Below are 26,350 nucleotides of genomic sequence, written 5' to 3' on the forward strand. Positions count from 1 at the left end.
TCTCTCTCCTAGCTTGCTGCGGTGAGTGTCATTTTTGCAGTTTCTTTAACAACATTATTGCATTTTCATTTAAAAAATTGTCACAAGATTCAGATGGAGGAAGCTTACTCTTCAAATGCTGTTGCTGTTGCTGCTGCTCCTCTAAGACCCCTTGTCACTGTCTCCATTTTATGGCCTTCTGCTATAGCTGTTTACTGCTACAATCTTAAGTTATTGTGCTTCCATAGCATTGGCCATCACATAAAAAATGCCCACATCATCTACACAACCTTGCTGGTGTCCCAGAGATGCATGTGCAGCCCTTTCAATAAGTCAGTAAATAACTCAGAATCATCCTTTCTTTCGTTGCCTTAGCCTTTGCGAGGATGTTCCTATGATGCACTTATATCTGTTCAGGTGGCCCAAACAGAACCACTGAAAGTTAAATAAGTTCTCTTGAATTACATCTGGGTGTATAAGATTTTATAAAGGCATTAGGGCAATTCTTACTTTTCTTTCAAACTGCTACTTTATCAGACTTGAGTTGCAGTCCTAAGGGCATTTATTTAAATGTATTTTATAGCAAAATATGACATTCTGAGAGGATGAAGATGAAGCTCTGATTTAGTGTGAGTTTATATGTTCTCTCACATTGTAATAGGGATTCTGTGTAAAAAAAAACATGTAAACATACTCTACATTATGTCATCACACAAATCATGGTTAAAGAAGCTTACAGTGCAGTTTAATATCTAAATTAACTAACAGTGGTTTGCAACCGGCAAATCAGAAACAAAAACCAATAGTTGAGGTAGATTTGCAAACTGTGGTTATACTAAGTATGATTTGGCATGACTGGTCAAATCATAGTTACAGCTGCTGCTCTGCCTTCAGATTTTATCCAGACACTGGAGTGTTGAGCAAGGAAAATATTAATAATCTCTAAACAATGATTTGCCTGTAATGTTAGCAGTGCAAACCATAGTTTGGAGTCTAAGCTAAACTTATCATTTGGCAAGAATTATAGCTTTTGCTGTTACTGCTGTTGTAGTTGGTTCCCTTGGGTTGTTCAGCATCTGAAAGAAAGCCTTCATACTTCCACGAATGTTTCTATTGTGTGGTTCTGTGCTCTGTTACAGAATGCAAGTGTCTTCCTGGTGATGTTCTGTTTGTGCTGGACAGTTCAGAGAGCATTGGCCTGCAGAACTTCCAGATTGCTAAGGATTTCATTGTCAAGGTCATTGACAGGCTTATCAAGGATGAAAAAGTGACGGTAAGACTTGCAAACAGTCACATATACCCCCCAGCAATATATGTTTAATGCATGTTATCATAAAACAACTGAGATACTTTCAAGTTTCCTAGCATTGTCAAAATCAACTGCCTCCAGAACCTTACCCAGAGAACAGGTTGCTGCTGTTACAGTTCCTAGATGTTATAAACTGTTCTTGGTGTCTTTGTTTATGATAATACATGGACTGAAAAACATCATTTGATGTGTAACTTTTCTCTTAACAGTTTAGACCAGGGGAGACCAACATTGGTGTCGTGCAGTACAGCCATGACAACACCCAGGAACTGGTGGCCTTGGGAGATAGCAACATTGATAACATTGGAGCCTTTAAGGAGTAAGTTTAGATCAGATAACTGGGAGTTAGAGAGGGGTTATTGTGCTCAGTTTTATATGTGGCACCTCTGTGGGATGTTTTTCAGGTATCTGAATACCTCATTGCAGGAATGCTTAGCCCTAAGCACACTCAATATGAGCCACTACCCTGGGTCTCATTGCACAAGCAATAATTGTGGCACTACAGCCCTTGAGATCACCAAGGCATGGCCAGGTTTAGCTCTCATCCTAAAGGCGTAACTAAATTGCACTCAAGTTACTTTGTCAAGTAAATGTCTGCCTTGCACTCTGATAGGAAGAAACACTAAAGGACTGTATTTAGGAGCAATGTATCAGTGACTCTAAAACTGGGGGGAAATGACCATTGTAGCAGATCATCTTGATCATTACATGATAAGAGACAGACCAACATGTCTTCTGCCACAGATATGCCAAGTGGAATTCTAGGGCACATTAGCAAAATGGTGGGTAAACAGAATTGCCACCTGATGCTTAATGGATTGGGACGAAGATGCTTCCTTCTTCTGGGAAATTATCTGATTGGAATATATTTCTTCTAAGAATCTTAAGGCTGATCTGGGTGTTTTCGGGAAGAGATCACCTGCCTTCAACCCATCCAACACCTCCCATCCCTCTTTACCTTGAATTTCCCTGTCGAGTCAGGTGTCTTTGTTATACAAAACTCACTGATGTGCACACATAAATCTCTGTATTATTAGGATTTTGCTCACTATTTATTATCACCTTGCAGCACAGGATAGGAACACTCCAGCCACCTCTATGCTCCCATGTTGATTTTGCCTCCATTTGAGAGGTGCCAAGAAATCACTAACTGAATGGAGTTTTGCTGCAAAAATTGAGAATTTAAAAAGTACTCTCCACCTCCTCCGATTTCTAATCTATAGACATGCTGTTCAAATTAACTCTCTACCACAGAGCTTTCCAAACTGTGCGTTGCAACACGTTAGTGTGTCTGCTGCAGTGTGTAGGTGTGGCGCGCAAACACTCCCCGCTCTCCTCCCAGGACAGGAAAGGGGGTGGTTTAGACTCCGGTTTGCTAGGAAAACTGAATTACTGTGTTGTAAAATGATGCCTCTAGATCCCAGCTCACAGAGGACCAACGCCAGGTTGATGTAATGTGCAAAAGTCTTTATTGAAGTTTAGTTTCCATTTCAACGCCAGAGCGTGCAGCCCTACGTCTTAGACCTTAGATCGGCGAAGTCCCGTCTGAATCACTTCCCCTTCCGCACCAGTTTAAGATCCTAGCCCTGCTCCACCTTCTGCGCTGTTCTCTCCTCCTCTGGGTCCTCCTGCCCGCTGGGGCATTGCCCTTTCTGGACTCTTCCGACGCTGAGTCGCTCAGCTCCTCCCCCTCCCTCCGGCGGGCTTTAGGACCAGGTTCCCAATCCTCATTCTCTGCTGTCCCGCGCTCCTGTACATTTGAACTTGCCTCTCGCGCCAACCCAGTGACCTTTCTCCTAACCGTCACACTGCTTGTGTCACTGCTTCCCCCTTCCGGGACACTGGCCGGATCTGACCTTCCCCCCGTTGTCAGACTCTCCGATGGAGGCGTGGTCAGCCCTGTCTCGTCTTCTCTCCCTGGTGGGGAATGCACTGGCCCCGATGCTTGGGACTCTTCCCCCCCCCCCACTCCGCTCTGGTGGGGAAGCTGGTCCTGATTTCCAACTACTGCTCTGGGAGTCCCTGCTGCCCCCTTGCTCCTGGAGCGTTCCCCTTGGGAACCCCCTGCCCTTGGCCGCTGGTGCCCCCTTCTGTGAATCTTCCGATTCACTGGAGAGGCTCGTGGAATCCCTCGGACCACTTTCCTCTCCTGGCTCCCCTCGGATTCCTCCCTCTCGCTCTCCATTTCCTCTCTTCCCTGCGCCTCTGCTCCTGAACCCCTGACACATGTCTAAAAAGTGTGTCACTAACATAAAAAGTTTGGAAAGCTCTGCTCTGCCATGAATGCTTTGAAGATAACTAACCAATAAAGCTGCTCACTGGAAGGACAGATCGTGAAGCTGAGGCTCCAATACTTTGGCTACCTCATGAGAAGAGAAGACTCCGTGGAAAAGACCCTGATGTTGGGAAAGATTGAGGGCACAAGGAGAAGGGGACGACAGAGGTTGAGATGGTTGGACAGTGTTCCCAAAGCTACAAAGATGAGTCTGACCAAACTGCAGGAGGCAGTGGAAGGCAGGAGTGCCTGGTGTGCTCTGGTCCATGGGGTCACAAAGAGTCGGACACAACTAAACAACAACAAACCAATAAAGCAATTGATTACCTTGGTTTGGGATACATTGATTGACTGATACATTGCCAATTGAGAGTACATGAGAACTTCCTCAGAATATAATTTTGTACTTCCTATGCAAATTAGTAAGATTACATCACTTTCTCACATTGCTACCACAAAAATTATTTAGGTTTGTTCATGGTAAGTGCTTTAGATTTTCTGGAAGGAAAAGCAAGTAAACCAGACTTAACAGGGGAGGCAAACCAAGAATAAGGAAAGAGCTGGGAGGCAGGTCTAGATTTCTCTGTCAAAAGAGGAGCTGGCACTGAAACTCAATGCTGCTTGCTTTGCAGAGCTGTGAAGAACCTGCACTGGATTGCTGGTGGCACATATACTGGGGAGGCCCTTCAGTTCACCAAGGATAACTTGCTGCGACGCTTTCCCTCTGAGAAAAGAGTGGTCATAGTCATCACAGACGGACGGTCCGATGTACTTCGGGACCAAACACCACTCAACGTTCTCTGTGAAAGCAAGACCCAGGTGAAATCAATATTATATGGAGGGCAGGAGGAGGGATAGGAAAGCCTTATTGGGTCAAAGTGTGTCTTCCTATTGAGAAAAGTTTGGGTCAGTGACTTTGGTTAAGCCAGGAGGAAACCAGCACTTGTGCGGGCAGTGGAGCGCAAGCTGCCTAAGGGCTTCTTCACAATTCTGCTCATCTTGTCGCTTTCACCCAGGAAAACCTGCTCTTTATTGAGTTTTTGGCAGAGTGAAGTTTGCTCCAATTCAGTGGTAAAGAGCTGCTTTCCCTGGAGAAATAGAAAACTGGTGAGACCCGTGCCTAGAAAACACAGGACAAGCAGGAAACCCTTCAGAGCCCTGCTTTCTAGGCATGGGACAAGGGGAGTGTGAAGAAGCCCTGAGACGGCTGTGTAGCGAAGGGCAACTCCAGACTGAAATTTATGTCTTTTACTGAAGAGATCCTGCAGTGATCACAATTCAAGGGCTAATGTGAATGTCAGAAATTCAGTGAATGTTGATATCCGTTGGTAATTCTTAGCACTTTAGAAGACCAGTGGGAAGTATAAGAAAGTTCTAACAAAACAGACTTAGAAGGATCCTAAATAAGCTTATGAATGGGTTTTGTGTGATATTTACCAAGGCAAGCAGGGCTGGGAAATATCAAAAGAAAACTTGGCGCAGCAGGATCTCTGTTCTTCAGCAACAGGGTAGTTTCCCTTTACTTGCCACAATGTTGATAAAAGATAAACTGTGTCTTGATTAACACTGGATTATCCAGTAAAGAAGAATTCTGTCTTCCCCCTGACCAATATATTCCCTATATTATTCTTGTTATTTCATTTTATTCCCCTTGAGCCCCACTTGGGGCACCTGAGGACTAGCTAATGTGGAATCATTGAGTATAAGCCTTACATATACCTGTCAACTTCTAGGTGGTTCCCCTGGGTATCGGTGATATTTCCAACAAACCAGCAAACACTGAGCAATTATCAACTATTTCCTGTGGGGGCATCTCTGTTTATCAAGAAAACTTTGCTTTGCTGCTGGATGACAATTTCCTGCAGAATGTTACCTCTCAGATCTGCAAAGGTAGGTGACACATATTTGGTTGCTGAGAGCCTAATTATGAGCTGGTATTGAAGGAGGTGGTCGATCCAGCTTCTCAACACAATGAATGCCACAAAACAGCTGATGAGTGGAGAAATGACCACATAAGCCTAAGTTTGTCTTAGATGCCAGACTTTATTTAACAGCACATTCTGCTAGTACTACTTTAGTGACCCACACAATTTGAAGAGATGAAGTGGCCCTGTAGAATCCATATCTGCCATCTCTACCAAGGTCATTTGTAAGGTGAATGCAGAAGGAAAACAGCCATGGGTGGGTCCAGCATACTTGTGATGACCGCTATGAGGGTGGCCAAAGCCAGAGGGCTGGAGCCCCTTTGCCAAGTGGGAAAATTCCAACCTGGTCCCAAATACGGCTACCGACAAAGCCATTGCAAGGTCAATCAGCGCAGCACAGGTCAGCCAAATAGGGAGGGCGTGGGAAATCCAGCAAAGTGGCTGCCAAGAGAGGCCGTGGGCCTTCTTTATATGCCCAGGAAGTGGACTGACAACCCCCCCCCAAGGAATGGCCCACCCCCTTGCACCCTTGTGATTGGCCAGTTGAGTGAGCAGGCAAGATCTGCTTCCTGGCAGCAGCCCCAAGGGGCCTTTCTCCCCAGATTATGGAGGGCGTGGGGAGAGCCAGCCTGCAACGGTGCCCACCAAGCAGGGCGAGTAGACTTTTGGCGTTGAACATTGATTGTAAATGAAGAGAAGGGTTTAGTGTGACGTTGTTTCGTTTGTTTTATAGAAAAGAAATGCCCGGACTACACCTGCCCAAGTGAGTACTCTTTTTACAAAGTTGTGTTTATGAGTTGAGAATTTCTGTGCTCCACATAATCTTGAAGTTGCCTTAGCGACTGCTATTTAGCTTACTCCTTTTCCTCTGGACACTGACCATTCACCTGAGGAGCACCATAATTTGAAACAAGCTCTGTGTTTCAACTATTCTGTGCCATTGCACACCAGGGCCACCAAAAACCTGCATTTCCCGCTGAAATGGAGCAAACCCGATTGCTGCTTGCTCTGATTCAGCCGTAGAATGTGGGTTTTCCCAGGGGAAGGGAAATGCCAGGACAAAAAGAACCCTACTTGGACACAGGCCTGGAAAGCCCCGAGCTATGCCTAGAAAGGGGGCACAAAAGGAGTCGGCCTCAGAATCAACCAGTACCTCTTGGGATGTCCAGTTTCCTTTTGCATCCGAAAACGTACTACTTAGTTTCCAGAAAACTTAGTTGTGAGATTAACACCTCTATGCCTTGTATACCAACAGAGCAATCCCCATGCCCTGCCTTTTTATGCTGGTATTGACCACAGCACACATACCCAACTCTGAAAGATTTACAGCAGTGTCGTTAGCCCCTATCTCCTCTCTTTCCAGTCTCTTTTGCTGGCCCAGCTGATATCACACTCCTTGTGGATAGCTCCACCAGCGTTGGGAGCCGCAACTTCAACACCACCAAGACGTTTGTGAAGCGCCTTGCAGAACGATTCCTGACAGCAGCCAAGCCTTCGGAGGATGCCGTGCGCATTTCTGTCGTCCAGTACAGCGGCAAAGGCCAGCAGAAAGCGGAGGTGCGGTTTGAGCAGAACTACACGGTGGTTGCTAATGCTATTGACAGCATGGAATTCATGAATGACGCCACGGACGTGAACGCAGCCCTCCGCTTTGTCACTGGTCTCTACCGGCAGTCCGCCCGTGCTGGAGCTAAGAAGAGAGTTCTGATTTTCTCTGATGGCAACTCTCAAGGCATCACTAGCAGCGCCATTGAGAAGGCAGTTCAAGAGGCTCAACGGGCAGAGCTTGAAATCTATGTACTAGTGGTTGGCACTCAAGCCAATGAGCCCAATGTGCGTGTTCTGGTCACTGGGAAAGCGGGAGAGTACGATGTGGCCTATGGAGAGAGGCACCTTTTTAGAGTGCCGGATTACCAGTCTCTGCTGAGGGGAGTGTTCTATCAAACTGTCTCCAGAAAAATAGCTGTAGACTGAGGAGGTGGGAGTGGAAGAGCAAAATATATAGATTCTAAGTGTTCAGAAATAAAATGTTAGCAGCCAGCTGGATCCATGTTTTTTATACAAAGCCATAGCCCACCCATGTCCTTACTTTTGAGCTCTGTTTTCTTTGTTGTCCATGAATTCTTCCAGCCTGCAGGGAAAAGCATAGGATGGTTTATTTTTTCCCTACTTGATATCTCCCTTAACTGTAACTGAAATGACTATTTTTGTACCATATTTGATGAAGGTAAGCCGGGTTCATAAAGAACCTTAAATGCACTAACCTTATTTCTAAGGTTGATAGCACATTTCACATGAATATTAGGGTCCTCTTTCTCAAAATAAAAGGATCCCCTATATTTCATTGCCAAACTAATTTGTTAAATTTGTCTGTTATTTTTATGTCAAGAAACATGTTGAGTAGCGATTACTGTTTAGGCTACTTTGCTCCTGAAAGATTACATTGTCTTCAGAAATATAAGGTTCATTTCATGGTATAGTCACTGCTTTCCACGACAACTATGGAAAGTGCTAAATTTGTAACTTGAGTCATACAATCAAGTTCAAAGTAGGTTACTTTGACAGAAGGATTCAACCCAAGAGTATCTACCCAAACTAGAGGGCGGGATGAAGGAAGCTGATGTTGTTCATACATGATGAACTTGAGGGCTCATCCACATTGCTGTTTGTCCTGTGATTCCTAGGCACGGGTCCGAGAGGTTTTTCTTTCGTCCCACTGCCTTCCCTGGGAAAACCCCCAGTTTACTGCTGAATCAGAACAAACATGAATAGGGCTTTCTGAAGATTTATGTTTGTTCCGATTCAGCAGTAAGCAGCAGGTTTCCACAGGGAAGCGGCAGGACAAAAGGAGAACCACTTGGAGCTGTACCTAGAAATTGTGGGACAAGCAGAAGAAATTGTGGGTGAGCGCTGAGATTTGCAAAAGTGATATTCCAGTTTAAACAAAACCCGAAAGCCTATGCCGTGAGTTTGGGCCTTTTGGCTTTGGAGGGCCATCTCCAGCCAACATGAAGTCCATGTCGGTGCTACCCCTGCCATGCCTCAAAGCCTGAGGTTTTACATTGTTCCTATGTTTACACATCAACTCATGAAAGAGACATTGAATTTAGGAACTGGTTTGGACAGATTTCATCCAGTGTTTCCAATGGTGCTCTTGCTATGATTTCAGTGTCCTTTCTTTTCAAAACAGGAAATTGTTTTTAACACTGCACCTTTTATTGTTTTTTCACCAATATTCATTTTACCACTTCATTTTATTTTATTCCTGTGATTTACTGACAGATGTTCACTTTGAAAATTTGTTCAAATAAATTGTTTTCCACAGTTTTGGTAGGAGGGAAATTGATTTGTTTCAGTTCTTAAGTTACAAGAAAAAGTTGCACAAGTAGTGTGTGCAAGGTTGTGTTTGACAATGTGGCTTCATTGCTGCATTTGAGATACCAGAGATAGCCTTGGGTTATTCTTAAATAGTAGTAGTAGTGATAAATAAATAACAAGGTGTGTATCGCTTAATTGTTCAATACTCAAAGCAGTTTCTGAAGCTAAATGCAATGACAATGGGCTGTTGATAGGCCAGAGAACAAGAGATTAACAGAAATATCTCCGTGAGCTTCTCTTATTAGGAAGATGTCTGGGACAGGACAGAGCATGGCACTGAAGTTTCAATGAGAACATTTTTAAAAACTGCTTGGCATTTCCCTTGGTAAGGTTCTAATGGGCCCCAGGGTCGGGGGGAATGGGGGGGATCTTGTTAATAGTCCTGTGTGGCACCTTTAAAAAAAGATAAAGAACCCCTGACAGTAAAGTCCAGTCACAGACAACTCTGGGGTTGCGGCTCTCATCTCACTTTACAGGCCAAGTGAGCTGGCGTTTGTCGGCAGACAGTTTTTCCGGGTCATGTGCCCAGTATGACTAAGCCACTCCTGGTGCAATGGAACACCAAAACCAGAGCAGCGCATGGAAATGCCGTTTACCCTCCCACCGGAGCATTACCTATTTAGCTGCTTGCACTTTTTGACTTGCTTTCGAACTTTAGGTTGACAGGAGCTGGGACCAAGCAATGGGACCTCACCCCGTCATAGGGATTTGAACCGCTGACCTTCCAATCGGCAAGCCCAAGAGGCTCAGTGGTTTAGACCACAGCGCCACCCGCGTCCCTTGGCAGCTTTAAGATTGACCAAAGGTCAATCTTAAAATTTACAACAGTAAGGAAAAAAAGACACAGCAGCAGAGTAACAAGATAAAATCCAATTTGCAAAAGGAAATCGAAAAGGTGTGGAGAGCGTAAAGGTTTTCACCTGGTACCAAAAGGACAGTAGACTTAGTGCCAAGCAAAGCTTTACTGAGAGCTCCAAAGCCAGGTCACCATTGCAGAAAAGACTGACTTTAAGATTGACCAATTCAGGCTGCAATCCTGTACACACACATAAAAGGAAGCAATCTGCATGAGATTAAGTGGACCTTACTTCTGATCAACATGCGGCCATTGTGGCTTGAAGGGCATTAAGAAAACAGCAGTGTTTAAAAGTCTACTGTTTCTTTGCAAAGGAGGAGAATAGGGAGAGAACCAGAGTGGGGGGGGGTAATCCCAGTGAAGAAGCAATTATGATAGCAGGGGCCCCTTCTAAACCAAAGTAAGGCACTTTTCAGTTTAGTTAAGTGCTAATTGTTTGTAAACCTGCAATTCTTAAGTGCCCACAGTATCTTTACAGAGGAGGAGGAGGAGGAGGAGGATAAAATAGAGAAGCTTAGCCATGCTGCCAGGCACCTCTATGGCTGCCAGGCACTCTACCAAGTCCAGAGTCCACCAGCTGCCACTGCCAGTCACTTGTACTTGGGGGTGGTTGTGGGGCGGCTGTTTGGAATGGGCTTGGCTGTGTGGTCTTCCCTCTGCATCACTTCTGGCGGCGGGTGCTGCCTCCTCACAGATAATTCAACAGTCCATCTATGAGCACTTAAAAAAGAATACTAAGAGCCAACATGGATTTCTCAAAAACAAGTATGTCAGACAAATCTCATTTCCTTTTTTATAGAGTTACAAGCTTGGTGGATCAGGGGAATGCTGTGGATATAGTATATCTTGATTTAAGCAAGACTTTTGACAAAGTCCCCCATGATATTCTTGCGAAGAAGCTGATAAAATGTGGGTTGAACAAGGTAACTGTTAGGTAGATTTGTAGCTGATTGACTGACCATACCCATCCTCATCTTCCTGGGAGAAAGTGACAAGTGGGGTGCCACAAGGGTTCTGCCCTGGGCCCGTTGTTGTTCAACATCTTTATAAATGACTTGGATGAAAGAATTGAGGGGATGCTCATCAAATTTGCAGAAGACGGGAAACTGGGAGGGGTAGCTAATGTCACAGAAGACAGAAACAGGATTCAAAATTACCTTAACAGAATTTCAGTGGGGACAAGTGTCAGGTTCTACACTTAGCAAAGAATAAACAGCTGCAGAAATGATGGGAAACACATGACTTGCAAGTAGTGCATGTCAAAAGGATCTAGCGGTCTTAGTAGATCACAAGCTGAACATGAGTCAACAGTATGATGCAACAGCAAAAAAAAGTGAATGCTATTCTCTGCTGCATCAACAGAGGTATAGTGTCCTGATCAAATGATGTAATACAAGCACTGTATTCTGCCTTGGTCAGACCACACCTGGAATATTGTGTGCAGTCCACACAGCAAGGAAAAAATGGAAACATCAAATTATATCTCACTGAGCAAAGCCAAGATTCTAAATTTGCTCATCCTGGCAGGTCCTTTGTTTCAATTCCACTGATAATATCTTTGTACATTGCAAATATTTAATTTACTAAATCACTGCAGAATGGAATAATAAGAAAGGGATCCATTCAATTTCCTAAGAATTTGTCTATAACAAATTTTGCTTGTACCTGTTGCCAGCTGAATAGAATTTCTGAGCTCATAATCTGTTGAAACAAATATTTACAAGGAAAGACTGCTAATCTCCAAATTAGCATTTTCCTTCCAAGTAGCTGAACTTTGTGATATGTAGGTTGGATGAAAATCCAGCTGGAGGAAGATTTTGTAATCCAGACAAAAAGAATGCAATCTATGAGTACCGGACACTTCACTGGAAAGTCACCAGGCACAGTGAGTGGGTGACAGAAGCCAAATTTGGTCCACTATGTACTTTAGGAATCATAACTCCTTCCGAATGTAGACAGATCATGTATTGAGAATAAAGAATGAGAACATGTAGCATCTCCACTGCCTTTATAACATACAGTACTTACTCCTGAAGCATTAATTATTGGGAATAAAATGAGCACTACCAGCTGCTCCTTGAAGGCTCTTTTATCCCTCCTGCTATTCAATCTTAGGAATCCTTGTGCTAAGGAAACAGCTTACGCAGTGAAGTTCTACAGTCCTCCAATGTCAGTTTTGGGGTGCACATGCTTCAATTGCACACATTCTGGGACTCGACACCAACCGAGGCTTGCGGATAGCTGCCTGAAGCCCGGGGAGCGCAGCGGGAGTTGGCGCAGCACACCCCGGGCTTCAGGCTTCAGGCTGCTATCCGCAAGCCTTCGGAGCGCGGGGGGAACTCCTGCTGTTCTCCGAAGGCTTGCGGATAGCTCCCTTCAAGATCCCTCTGTGCTTCGGAGGCTTCCTGTTGCTATCGCTGAAGCCAAGGAGCCTGCATTCGCTCCATAGGACGCACACACATTTCCCCTTCATTTCTGGAGGGGGAAAAGTGCGTCCTATAGAGCGAAAAATACGGTAATTTACTAAATCACTGCGGAATTGAATGATAAGGAAAGGATCCATAAAATTTCCTAAGAATTTGTCTATAACAAATTTTGCTTGTACATGTTGCCAGCTGAATAGAATTTCTGAGCTCATAATTTGTTGAAACAAATATTTACAAGGAAAGACTGCTAATCTCCAAATTAGCATTTTCCTTCCAAGTAGCTGAACTTTGTGATATGTAGGTTGAATAAAAATCCAGCTGAAGGAAGATTTTGTAATACCAGACAAAAAGAATGTGATCTATGAGTGCTGGACACTTCACTGGAAAGTCATCAGGCACAGTGGGGTGGGTGACAGAAGCCAAATTTGGTCCACTATGTACTTTAGGAATCATAACTCCTTCCGAATGTAGACAGATCATGTATTGAGAATAAAGAATGAGAACATGTAGCATCTCCACTGCCTTTATAACATGGCTATCATAAATGGCTATCATAAATCACTGCATAATTATCTCAGTTGGCAGCACATCGACAGTCAACAACTAGTCAGCCATTCTCCTCCCTGGAAGACCTTGGGAGTGAAATAGGCCAACCTTCATATAATCTAGTCCCAGACCATTTACACTTAACAGGCGCATCAGAAAGAATGTGCTGAGCAGGCCAAAGGATTGCCACCATCATCTAATTTTTATACCTTGAAGTTAGAAGCAGCATTTTGAGTAGTGCTGGGGAACAAATTGGCAACTAGTGAGGGCCTTAAAAGCAGCCAGAGAGCTCCATTCTAGTTAACAATATGACTGCTCTGTCCACAGAGAGGAGCAAGTCCTTACATTTGAGTAATCCATCTGATTTTTATTATGTTGGGCCATTGAAAGTGGTAATTGGTTACACAAGAAGAGACAGGTGAACAGAAAGAATCTTCCTGTGATGTCTGCAGTGGATGAGGAAGTTCAGCTGTTTTTCTAAAATGTACCTAGATGAATAAGATCCTAAAGAAGGGCTTTTGCATTTCAAGGCTTAAATCCCATTTACACACTGGGAGAGCTGGGCATGTGCTTTACTTTGTCCCATTGAAATCAATGGGACTTTTATTTTAAGTTGCTTTGGCTGGATCTTGCTCAGTTTCTTAGGGATGCATCTGAAATGTCCTAAATGTACCTTTGCAAATGGGCCAAGTATGAGTAACCATACAAACGCAGGCACCATGCACAGACATGGATTAAAAAGCTGAGTCTGGCAGGGGCATTTTTTCAGGACAGAATCTGCACAGGCTGCTCACTGCTGATGAAGAAGGCAGGGTTGCCTGAGCTCTATTTTGCCTCCCTGGCCTTTGGAGAAGGCCTGTCCTGCCCCCGAGAAGCCCCAGCCCTCTTCAGTTTTAGAACAGGAAACAACTGACCACAAGTTTAATGCTTCACTTTGGCCTTAGTGGAAGATGACTCATTTCAATCAGCCACATCTGGATTGACTTACCGCTCTCTCCAAAAAGTGCTGGGAAACAGGGAAACAAACAGATGTGTGAGGCCGATGTCTGACTCCCACTCCTGGTTCGAAGATGATTGTAAGCCTGGGGCCAAGGCTATCTTACTTTTATTCCTGCACTGTCCTGAGTGATGGTAGGCATTTTTATTAATAAGCTCACTCTTGATAATGCCATAATAAATAACATGTGATATTTTGTGTGTGTCTAAGTGAGAAGCACAAGAGAAGGGGACGAGAGAGGATGAGATGGTTGGATAGTGTACTCGAAGCTGCTAACATGAGTTTGACCAAACTGCAGGAGGCAGTGGAAGACAGATGTGCCAGGCGTACTCTGGTCCATGGGGTCACGAAGAGTCGGACACGACTAAACAACTAAACAACAAGTGAGAGGCATGAGATGCGGGTGGGACTGTGGGTTAAACCACAGAGCCTAGGACTTGGAGATCGGAAGGTCGGTGGTTCGAATCCCCGCGACGGGGAGAGCTCCCGTTGCTCGGTCCCTGCTCCTGCCCACCTAGCAGTTCGAAAGCACATCAAAATGCAAGTAGATAAATAGGTACCACTCCAGTGGGAAGGTAAACGGCGTTTCCGTGCGCTGCTTTGGTTCGCCAGAAGCGGCTTAGTCATGCTGGCCACATGACCCGGAAGCTGTACGCCGGCTCCCTTGGCCAATAAAGCGAGATGAGCGCCGCAACCCCAGAGTCGGTCACGACTGGACCTAATGGTCAGGGGTCCCTTTACCCTTTACCTTTAAGTGAGAGGCAGGTAAAGAAACGGTCTAAGTAGTAAATCAACAACCATTTATGTTGGTGTCACTTACGCAAACTTAAGAGGTTACTGAGAGCCAAGCCTGTTTAAGAACAACAGCAGCCCCTAGTTCACAGCCTGTTTCAGCTGCTTGGAAAAGTGGTGCTGAATCAGGGAGGCTCCTCCTGCGCCTGCGAAGGGCTCTTCCCAACAGGAGGTCTACTGTGTAATCGATGTTGCTCATGCCCACAAATTTTTAGCAGCATCCACACAACCTATTTGTCATCGAAGCGCCAGGCTGTACTTTTTCACACTGAATCCAGATTTCCCCCTACTGCAGAAAACAGAATAAGTAAAATTAGCCTGTTGTACATCTGCAGTCACTGCTGGTGTGGAAAGTGATTGGCAAAGTCTTCTTGGTGGGCAATTTGCCTGCTGTGTGGCGATGTTTAGGTCTGTGGCCTCAGACAACATATCTTTACTTTTCGTTCTACCTATTATTAAATTTATTCCTTCATTCATTCATTTCAGGTACCGGTATTTATTTATATACTGCTAAATAATCAGAATTTCTATGTGGTACATAAAATTTTTTTTACAACCATATAGAGACTAAGAACTATGAAAGTTCATCCTAGAAATGGAAAAGTACCTTGGGAATGTCTACTGGAAAAGGAAGGTCTCTGTCAAGCACCTGGTGCTCAGCAGAGAGAAGGCCTGTCTAATCTCAGCCAGGAGGGAGTGCCACAGGATTGGGCCCACAATACTGAACATGCAGCTTCCAGTTGTTATAAGCCATGTATCTGAACCACAGAAGAACACTAGCAGAAACTCCCCTGGGGACCTCAATGACCAGGCAGGGATATTGGGGACCAGGCAGTCCTTAAGGTATCCTGGACCCTATTTCTTAAGGAAGCCTTATAAATTAATACCAGAGCTTTTACCCTGGTCTCACAGAGTATAGGCAGCCTGCACAACCCCATCCATTTCACAGCTGCAGCCAGACCATGCTCAGCCTCTTCTGAGTTAGATGCTATGGAGAAAAAGAGCAGAGCATCATCTATGTACTGAGGACACTTTGCCCCCAGACTCCTAATGACCACTCTCAACAGCTTCAGGTGGATGTTAAACAGCACTGATGCCAATGTCATGTCCTGTGGCACACCGTAGCACAAGGGCTGTGGGGCTGACACAGTCTCTCTGTTGTCTTCTCCAGATAGGGCCTTGCAGTTGGAATGGAACCACCGGGGAGGGGAAGTGCCCGAATGCCCATCCCACAGAGCTGGTCCAGGGAGATAGTATGGCCAATGGTTTCAAAAGCTGCAGGCAGATCAAGGAGCAGAGACACATTCTCCCTGTCCCAGGCACCAAAATAGAACACAGTGCTAATGCACAAAGGATGTTTCCAGATGAATCATAGAACTATTGAGTTGGAAGCTACCCTGAAGATCACCTGGTCCAGCTCCCTGCAATTAGGAATCTTTTGCCCAACGTGGGGCTCAAACCCATGACCCCCCAGATGAAGAGTCTCATGCTCTGCTGACTGAGCTATGATTTGGGGCAGCTGGTGGATCACATGTGTATAAGTATCACCACATGCAATCACTTTTCATTGCATGAAATGGCTGAGTCAGATGATGCCTTGGCGATTTCAGAAATGACTGTGGTGTCGTATCTTGCTTTTCAATAAGTCCCCAGCGCTTGGGCTCAGCTTAGTGGGGGGGGGGGGCTTGGGGGAAAAACAGAAAGCTGGTAAATGTTACCAGCTGTAAACTTTCGCTCGCAACAGCTCCAGGCAAGACTGTTTGCAACTCTTAGATGTGCATCTAGAACCTCATCCTTATTCAAGTACAATGTTTCGTAGACCTCTCCTACATAAAAAGAAATAGCGCATGCATATTCAAAATGGCTGCAGGATATACTTCCTGTTCTGTTTCCTAAACCATAAATAAAATAAGGCTCTGAATTAATGTGATTTTCAGAGGAGAATAAATATTAGAGGAGAAATTGTGTTTGCATTTCCAAAGAAGATGCATTATTTCCTCAGCTGGAGTCACCTTTATTATTATATTTCTGCCATTTTAAGACAGGCAAGGCTGGTACATTAAAGACAAAGTTAATGACCCACCACAAAGCGTGTTCTCCAATAAATGAGAGCACGTGTTGCGGTGTGGGCCACCAGGCCAGGCCTCTTGTTGCCAGGCAGGTTAATAGTTGTTGCCTGGTATCATGATTGGGTAACCGGGTTGCTGGGGCAAATTGTATGTTGCAAATTGGGTGGGTGGGACCATAGTCTTTAAATATTGGTGCACTCTGGTTTCTCTTTTTCTTTGCAGAGTGCATCGGATCACCTGCCCGCCCGCCCTCTTTCCGGTTGACCTTGCTTTGCCTGTCATGGGGTCGTCTGCTTTGGCGCAGGGGCCTAGTAGGAATTTTGCCATTTGGTGATTGGCTGTGCTATTTGGTTTTTGCCTACTACTCAGCAATTCGTCACAACTTGTAAGGTTGCGGTTAGGTATTGGTTATAATATGCTGGTGGTGGAGGGGTCAGGCTGGGCCTGCCCCTCCTATTGCGCTGAAGGGAATTCCGTTAAAGGAATCCTGGGGCTTGCCATGATTTCGTCCAATCCCTGTTATGGGACCAGGGCTGCCCAATCCCTGTTATGGGAATCCTTGTCATAGGACCAGGCAGGCAAGCTTTCGGGGAGCTGCTGGGGTGAGCGGCGTGGGTCCGACACTTAGCTCAAATGACCCCCAAGTTTGACTTTCTCTTCTACTGGCTACCGATCGGACCTCGGGATGTCAGTTCTGTCCCAGGCGGGGGGACAGATAGTCATAACCAATGTCTAAACAACCACTCACTGATTTTGTATTTTAATAAAGTTGTGGCCAAAATAGTGCCCAAAAACCAAAACTAAAATTACGTGTTATGTGTGAAGTTATTTGAGGGGTGGCCTGGGGACCTACACACGCAAAGCCATCCATGGCTGCAGTTTCTAGCCATATATGCTAACAAATAAGTCCCGTGGGGGGAGTTTTGTAATAGAGCACTAAGAAAAAAGCACTCACAGCATGAGTCTGTGCTGTGATGGGGATCAAAAGGGCAGAGGGAAGGAAGTCCGCTCACCCCCTTGGCATGGCAGCATTGCAGGATGGCAGAGACTTCACTGGGGCCCTGACGAGGGAACTGGAACAGTGGTGCCCTTCCTGGTAGGCGGTAGAGGATTAAGCCCCTCTGGATATCAGGAACTGGATCCTAGTCTGCACCCAGCATTGGCTAATGGGGTACAGGCTGGGGACTCAGGCTGTGCCAGGGGGCAGAGCCGACAGAGCAGGTAGGCTTCCCTCAGATCCACCCCTTGCCCTTTTAAGCAGCCCCCACCTGTTTGTTTCTTCACCAGATTTTTCTTCTGCCCACTCACCCTCGATTTAAGCTGATAGTCAGCAACTTTACTGTGGCTACGGTGGTCACCGTTCTTTAAGGGGCTGGGTAGGAATTTGCCCACTGGGCTAATTGGCACCAACCCAGGGGTTTTGCCTACCTCATAGCAATCATCACAACTAGTTTGGCATTGGGGCAATCTGGGGGGGAGTGGCCATGTCCACGTGCCCTGGGGGTCCCTGGGGGGGTCACCCTATTTGATATGAGTCTTAGGAAACCACCCCCTGGATTGACCACGCGTCACTTCTGGCAGGTGGGTTGCCCCTTGCCCAAGCCAAACCTTTTTCATCTGGATTCAATAAAGTTGTGGCCTGTTTTGACCCAAAAAACCAGCCTCATTGGTCTCTTACTTGCATGGGTCGGGATATGGGGAACCAGACGCCTCATCTTGCAAGGAAAGCCTCTTCATAGTCTGTTTTCAGCTGAGTCCTCCAGCATCATGTCAACATGTCCCCAAACCAGGGCCATAGCTAGGGGGTGGTGAGGTGGGCCCCCGCCAGGGGCGCAGGTGATAGGGGGCACGCAAAATCGCCTTAAAATGTGTCTGTAAATGTCCCTTCCACCATTTGACCACAATAAATATTATTGCCTTATAAGAAATGGTTTTAAATAGAAGGTGAATTGAATGGAGAGGCGGAAATAAGAGCCAATTTGTCTGTGGCTGGAGGGCACAATCTGGACGGTTCTGCCAGGGGCGCAAGATCACCTAGTTACGGCTCTGCCCCAAACACAAGGAATTCAGAGAACTAGAAAGCGGCTGCCCCAGTGTCACCTTCTAAATCCATCTCTACAAAAAGGGCTTTACCTACTCCACTTACTCTAGAGTAGAACCTCAGCAGCTTCTGGGCCCCAGGGCAGGTGCTCCTTGAGGGTGCCCTGGGTACAGAGGTCCAATGGTGCCTTGTGATGGTCATCAGGAGCCACCTAGAGCAAGTGGCAACGCTGGACACTGGACCGCCTGCCTCTGGCTGGTGAGAAGGGGCAGTTCTGGTGGTGGCTGAAGTGGAGGGGTGGGTGGGTCAGGTGCTGCCTCTTGTGCTTCCGCTGCCTGAGGCAGGTGCTTCATTCCACCTCCCATGTGGGCTGGCTCTGCCCTGACCCGTTCCCAAGCTGCTAGCAGCTGCCTTGGTCATATCCCTTGATTCCCTTCCCATCCGGATGCCACCCACCATTCCTATTTCCTCTCCCCTCCCCATTTGTCCACTCCTTCCCCCCCACACACACACAATAGCACCTGCTCTTTGGCTGTTTGATGGCATGACCTTCATCACAATGGCACACCGCCCATGTGGCTTCTGCTGATCTTCTGATCCCTCCGCTTGGAAAATGTTTCGCAGTATGGCTGGGCTTTGGCCCTCTTTTTCTCAAAGTTGCCCCACAGATGGGAAAACCTAGACAGGAAGACCATCTTAAGCAGCCAGGAGAGAGTTTACAATGGAAAGGAGCTGCAATGAATGTCCTCCAGCAAATCATTGTACGTAATACTCACATTTCTAAGTTGTATGTCTAAGGAGAAATAAAGGTAAAGGGTAAAAGACCCGTGACCATTAGGTCAAGTCGTGGCCGACTCTGGGGCTGCGGTGCTCATCTCGTTTTACTGGCCGAGGGAGCCGGCGTGCAGCTTCCAGGTCATGTGGCCAGCATGACAAAGCCACTTCCGGCGAACCAGAGCAGCGCACTGAAACATCATTTACCTTCCCGCCAGAGCAGTACCTATTTATCTACTTGCACTTTGACGTGCTTTCGAACTGCTAGGTGGGCAGGAGCAGGGACCGAGCAATGGGAGCTCACCCTGCCGCGGGGATTCGGAAAAAAAAAAGAAAAAATAGAGTATTTTCTGCTCCTTTGGGATATTGGTACCTACAATTCCTAATAAGAAAGCTTCTGGGTTGTTGTTTTTAAATAAAAGTTATTTTAAACATTTTTTTCAATTCATTATATATCATTTCCCATAATGCTTTGATTACTTTACACGACCACCAAATATGATAAAAGGTATCTTCTTTTTCTTTACATTTCCAACACGATTTGTACTTGTCTTATACAGTTTTGCTAACTTACTAGAAGTCAAATACCACCTGTACATCATTTTCATATAGTTTTCTTTCAGCGTGCAACATACCGAGAATTTCAAATCCGTTTTCCATAACCTTTCCCAATCTAAAAGTTGAATATTGTGCCCCAAATCCCTCGCCCAGTGTATCATTATGGATTTAACCTGTTCATCCTTTGTATACCGTTCCAAGAGCAATCTATAAATTTTTGAGAGTAATTTTATATTGTTTTCTAACAGATCTTTTTGAAATCTTGAGATCTCATAACTAAAACCTTTCTTTTTGCCTGCCTTTTAATTAAATATTATTTAATTAAATATCATTTAATTGGTGAAACTGTAACCAATCCATTAATAAATCACCAGTGGCGTAGCGTGGGGGGTGCAGGGGGGCCGGCCGCACCGGGCGCAACATCTGGGGGTTAGGGTTAGGGGGCGCAAATCCACGGGTTAGGGGGCGCCAATCCACGGGTTAGGCGGCGCAAATTACTTCCCTTGCCCCGGGTGCTGACAACCCACACTACGCCACTGTAAATCACTTATCTCTTCAAAATCTTTCAGTTTTACCTGATGTTCTACCTTGTTTAACAGCTCTCTATATGTCGCCCAGCTGTGACCCATTCCTCCGTAGCGTCAGAGCTAGATTACTGCAATGTGTGCAATTTCATCTGATTTGATGCAGAGTGCCACAGCTTGCCTCCTGCTGAGGGCTGGGTCAAATGTTACCGAAGTGCCCCACCTTCTGAACTGCCTCTACAGGGGAAAGAAATTTGTCTCCCCAAATTCTTAGTATTCTCTCATATGAATCCCACAACACAGCATGGCCATGTAAACAAAACACACTCAGCACCCCAGATCACATTGTCCGCAAGCACCCCAAACACACACTGGCAGCCAAAACTATTTTAAAGACATCTGGCAACAACATCCCTAAGACTGATAATAAAATAAAAACCAAGGAAACCATAGACTTTGACCACCTCATAATTCTGTCTCTGTCATCTGATGAGTCAGACCACCACACTAGTTGGTAGGATTCAAATACAACTAACGTAGTGGTTTGTTAATGGATCTCATATGCCGTTGACGGGAAAAAGTAGTTTAATCCTTCCTAATGTTGAGCTTTCTGAAATAATTACAGGCTGTCTTTTCACCAGATGCCAACAAAGAAGAAATTAGGAGTCATACCTTATTTGCAACAAAAGGAAAGTCCAAGGCAAAGAATTCTTGTGTTTTTTTAAAGGAAGTTTCATGTAGGGAAACAAAATGCACAGACTTTAGGCATGTGTCTGAGTTTGCAGGACAATTTGTACCTCTCAAATTTCACATGCAACATTTGAACACCCTCACATTAAGAAGACTTTGTGCCCAGGGCCATTTTTGGATCAATATTCTCTGAACATTTTCAAAATGTGAGGAGTACAATATAATATTGGAAATGGCTGTTAAGATTTCCCTGATATTCTGAAGGAATTGCATAATTCTAGAGACCATTTGAACCGCAATGTGTTACCCTAGGTCTGTGTAGCCATGTGACAACTCCTCCTTTGGTTTACTAAATCATCGCAGCACTGCTGAAATCATTATATCTTTGGCTGAACAACAAAAAGCTCTGGAATGTAGAAATTTGTAACCAGGATGATAATAAAAAAAATATTTCCCTCCTTTCAAGATTAAAGAAACATGGCCAATTAGAAGAGATGCACAGGACACAATTGTTTGTAATCTCCTGAATACAGCAAAAAAAAAACCCCACCAGCGAAAGAGCCCAAGCCTTTGTGACCCCACTAGACTGCAGCCTTTCTCAGCCTTTGGTCCTCAGATGTGGCTGGACTGTAACTGCCACCACCCCTGACCATTGGTCCTTCTAACTAGGGATGATGGGAGTTGTAGTCCAACAACATCTGTGAAGGTGTTGAGAAAGGCTGGTCCAGAGCATGAGCCACAAATTAGAGAAATAAGTTAATGGAATGTTTATATGGAATCTTCCTCGTTGTTAAGGAGTCCGTCCAGTGGGGCCTGGAACAGAAGAGCTGTGTTGAGGTGTTTGCTTGAACTGGTGAGATGTTACAGGAGACTGGGGGGAGGGGGACAGGGATGTGAATGCAAACCCAATGACTCCAGGTGTGCTGGCTGTTCTTCAGACCTTTGTGCAGGAGTGGGAAACACTCCCCCCCCCCAGACCCCAGGTCTGAATCTTCCGTATCCTTTGCAGGTTGAATTTGACAGATAGGTGGCACTCACCATGGCATCAGGGGATGAACTTCTTTGAAGCACACATTCAACAAGGTTTGCTCCAGGTGTGGAGGTTTGCTAGCAGGTGTGTCAATGAAAATTCACCATCCTTTGAGTGCTACTTACGCTTCATGTACATATCTTTGTATGCAATTTTGCTAAATATATGTTTTTAAAATTTCCCCTTAAAAACACAATTTTGTATATTATTTTCACTTATACATTTCTATTCACACTTTTCCCAGTATAAAGGTAAAGAACCCCTGGATGAGCAGCGCTCATCTCGCTTTCAGGCTGAGGGAGCCGGTGTTTGTCCACATTCAGCTTTCTGGGTCATGTGGCCAGCATGACTAAACTGCTTCTGGCTCAATGGGATATCGTGACGGAAACCAGAGCACATGGAAATGCTGTTTCCCTTCCCGCTGCAGCGGTACCTATTTATCTACTTGCATTGGTATGCTTTTGAACAGAAAGCTAGGACAGAGCAACAGGAGCTCACCACTATCACACAGATTTCAACAGCTGACCTTCCAATCAGCAAGCCCCAAGAGCTCAGTGGTTAGGCCACAGTGCCACCCACATCTCCTTTGCCCAGTATATGCATATATAGAAACTACTCCCTTATTTATGGATGACCCCAGTTTACTTTCAAACTGGCAGTCAGACATTGCGATCATCCTGTCCTGTTTCTGCTATGGGCTGTCAAGGCAGCAAAAATACTGCATGCTGCTCATTCCTGTTGCTCCTTTAATTCCAATGAGTGCCAAAATAAAGGGTGTAGGGCAATTCAGATCCACATGCAGGGGTTCATTCACATTCATAGCTTTTTATGGAAGAATGAAGTTCAAGATCCATTCTTCACTGAGTACCCATCAACTGGCTGAAAGGGATAAATTTTAGCATTGCTTACACAGGTTCCACATATCTATGGCATGGTGTGATTTACTGAAAGTCACCTCTTGGTGTCTGAATTCACCCTGTATTAAGAACAGGGTAAAACAAGATGGCAAAAATGATTCAAATGTGCATTTTTAAATTTTATACTCCTCATTGCAGCTGCATTGACAACCTCAGGAACAACAACCACATTGTTCCAGCCACAGCACTCAGAAACCCACATATTTGTGCTGTATTCAGAACAGTGCCCTGCTACCTATTTTTGTAGACAGCAGCCCCCTCTTTTCCCAGACTATTGAATTCTGGCTAATGCAATAATTAACACCACCCCCACTGCCCACTTAATTGTTGCTAAAGAGTTGGTCTCTGGTACACACACACGCGCGCACACACATACACACACACACACACACACACACACACACACACACACCACTGTGCACAGAGGTAGCATTACTCATTCAACCAACAAAAACCTAATAGCAGAAATATTGTCTTTTCTCTGAAGCCATTGCCAAAAAAGGTTTCTCTAGCATGTGGCATCTGAGTCATGCAGAGCACAAGTCAAAAGCTTAGTGTAAAGGGGGAAAGTGCACAAATATTACCCGTGGGTGGCTGGGTGGGTGTGGGTACGATGTTGGGAGGTGCCTGGAGGAAAAGTGAGTTAAGAAAAATGTTCCTCTTTCAAGGCATCGTTGCCAAAGCGAACAGGAGGAAATCCATCGTGTGGTATCCGTCCAGTTGGATTTCTTGGGAAACTGATTTCAAGATTCCCCTTCTGGTTTCTCTGGTGACTAGAAAATAAAGCAAACACTGCAGCGCGTTCCAGTCGTGATGAGCACAGCCAACCAGGCAAGGCTGGTGCCATGCGGAAAGGCACAAGAACAGGCCAAACACACAGCTAGCGTTACCTTGCTGAGCATTGGTGGAAATGCCAAAGAGGAAGGAGGATCAGGCCCAACCCTGTTCTCGAGACTGGACGGACTTTAAATCCCTTGCCCTCCCCAAAAGCTAAAAAATTGTCACCAAATGACTGACTCAGAGTGATACACCTGGAAGTCAAGGGAAGTTTGCTCCATAGTTCAAAATGATCAGTTAGTTTTCTCATCCAAAGTTATAAACATGTTAGGCAGGGATAACCAGCTGCACAAATATTAGATGGGGAACACTTGGCTGGCTAGTAGCATATGTGAAAAGGATCGAGGGGTCTTGGCGGACAACAAGATTAACACAAGTCAACAGTGTGATGCAGCAGCAACAGCTGTATCAACGGAAGTCTAATGCCCAGATCAAGGGAAGTAAAAGTCCCACTCTATTCTGCCTTGGCCAGACCACACCTGGAATACTGTGTCCAATTCTGGGCACCACAATTTAAGAAGGATGTTGACAAGCTGGAAAGTGTGCAGAGGAGGCTAACCAAGATCATCAAGGAACTGGAAACTAAGCCTTATGAGGAACAGTTGAAGGAGTTGGGTAAGAGGAAAAGAGGAGACTGACAGGAGATATGACAGCCATCTTCAAATATCTTAACGGCTGTCACAGGGATCAGAGAACATGCTTGTTTTCTCCTGATCTGGAGGGTAGGACTTCATGGCTTCAAGCTACAAGAAAGGAGATTCCAACTAAATTTCAGGAATAACTTTCTGATGGTAACAGCTGTTCAACAGTGGAACAGTCTCCCTCTGAAGGTGGTGGACTCTCCTTCCTTGGAGGTTTTTAAACAGAAGTTGGCTGACCATCTGCCATGTATGATCTAGTTGAGATTCCTGGGTCCCTCCCAACTCTATGATTCTGTGATAAGCCAAGTTTTATATACTGGAAGAATGAATACCAGGCTCTTGCGCTCCCTGCCTGCCCCTTCAGTCCCTCCTTTGCCCGTTAGCTTTGAAGCTTCATCTTTGCCAGAGTTCAGACATAATTGATCAAGGCAAACCAGGAAGAAAGCACTCCAGGTGGGGGTGGGGGTGGGCAGGGGGGATACATGCCTGCCCCATGCTTCTAGTTTAAGAAAATATCATAATTTATTAAATTTATATAGTGCCCTAAACCTGCAGGTCTCAGGGTGGTTCACAGGTCAATAGACTAGACAATCTGGATGCAACCAATGTCTGAAAAGCTGTCCAGATATAATATTTATTGCCTCCTGCTATAGGATCCCAGACCTCTCCCCAGATTTTGGGTTTCTGAATTAACAGGTTCTGCCAGGTGTTAGCAATGTCCTTTTCATTTTTGGCGAAGCTGTGATGTGTCACACATGCATGATGTGCACTAGGGGCCCTTCAAACAAGTATTGAGGGGACCAAAGACACCTCGGCACCCGAGAGTTGTTGTGCCTGAGCCAAACCCACCCAGTCACTGGAGCTTCACAGAATATTTTCCCCTGCCCCTCCATTTTCAGGGACATTTTCTTCTATCACCCCATTGTAAGGAGTGCAGAAAATCCCGAGCCAGGTGGATTGATGGTTTGATTCGGTATAAATTTGTTGTTGTTGTTTAGTTGTTTAGTCGTGTCCAGCTCTTCGTGACCCCATGGACTAGAGCACACCAGGCACTCCTGTCTTCCACTGCCTCCCGCAGTTTGGTCAAACACATGTTAGTCACTTCGAGAACACTGTCCCACCATCTCGTCCTCTGTCGTCCCCTTCTCCTTGTGCCCTCCATCTTTCCCAACATCAGGGTCTTTTCCAGGGAGTCTTCTCTTCTCATGAGGTGGCCAGAGTATTGCAGCCTCAGCTTCAGGATCTGTCCTTCCAGTGAGCACTCAGGGCTGATTTCCTTCATCATCATCATCATCATCATCATCATCATCATCATCATCAAACCTTTTATTGGCATCGCATATAAACATCCATAGTAAATCAATACAGAATTACCACCTCCCCAACGTCACAAAACATTTGTCAAATGAAAAGAGGCAAAACAGTCTAATGTTACAGCTCTAGGTCTCCCGGGAGATCAGACGTCTGCAATGTATTTCTGCAACAAAAAAACCAAATAAAGATATTTAGCCACTAACTTGGTGAGCTCCTGATCATTCCCCAGTAATAGAAAATGTATGACCTCCAACTATGATTTCCATTTGGGGATGCAGAGTTGATCTAGAAACTGCTGGCGGAGATCAGCATATCGTTTACATTTAAAAACCATATGTGTAAGAGTTTGCAGCAGGTGGTCTTCAGATGGGCAAATTCTTTCTCCTTCCACCATTCCCAAGAACCTACCCCAAAGGAGGTTTGATGGATTTGAATTAAACCTGGCCAACGAAAATGCCCCTCTTTCTTGAGG

At 45.3% G+C, this 26,350-nt stretch overlaps 2 protein-coding genes across 2 annotated transcripts in view; both read left to right on the top strand.

Moving 5' to 3' along the window:
* Positions 1-460, top strand: part of COL6A1 (collagen type VI alpha 1 chain) — a 46,011-nt gene extending 45,551 nt beyond the window's left edge. The window contains exon 29 of the mRNA XM_083708520.1: positions 13-460. Within this exon, the coding sequence (XP_083564646.1) occupies positions 13-209 (197 nt within the window). The 3' untranslated portion in view covers positions 210-460. The remainder of the gene's footprint in view (positions 1-12) is intronic.
* Positions 292-8,812, top strand: LOC310841462 (collagen alpha-1(VI) chain-like; the record flags this gene model as incomplete). Its single annotated transcript, XM_083732587.1, has 7 exons — positions 292-315; positions 1,031-1,252; positions 1,498-1,607; positions 4,196-4,382; positions 5,297-5,453; positions 6,222-6,251; positions 6,852-8,812. The coding sequence occupies 7 exons, from the start codon at positions 292-294 to the stop codon at positions 7,460-7,462; spliced, it is 1,341 nt and encodes a 446-aa protein (XP_083588713.1). The 3' UTR covers positions 7,463-8,812.
* Positions 8,813-26,350: the final 17,538 nt, after the last annotated feature.

Source organism: Podarcis gaigeae (genome assembly GCF_964106915.1).
Source record: "Podarcis gaigeae genome assembly, chromosome: 1".
In the NCBI taxonomy this organism is placed as follows: domain Eukaryota; kingdom Metazoa; phylum Chordata; class Lepidosauria; order Squamata; family Lacertidae; genus Podarcis; species Podarcis gaigeae.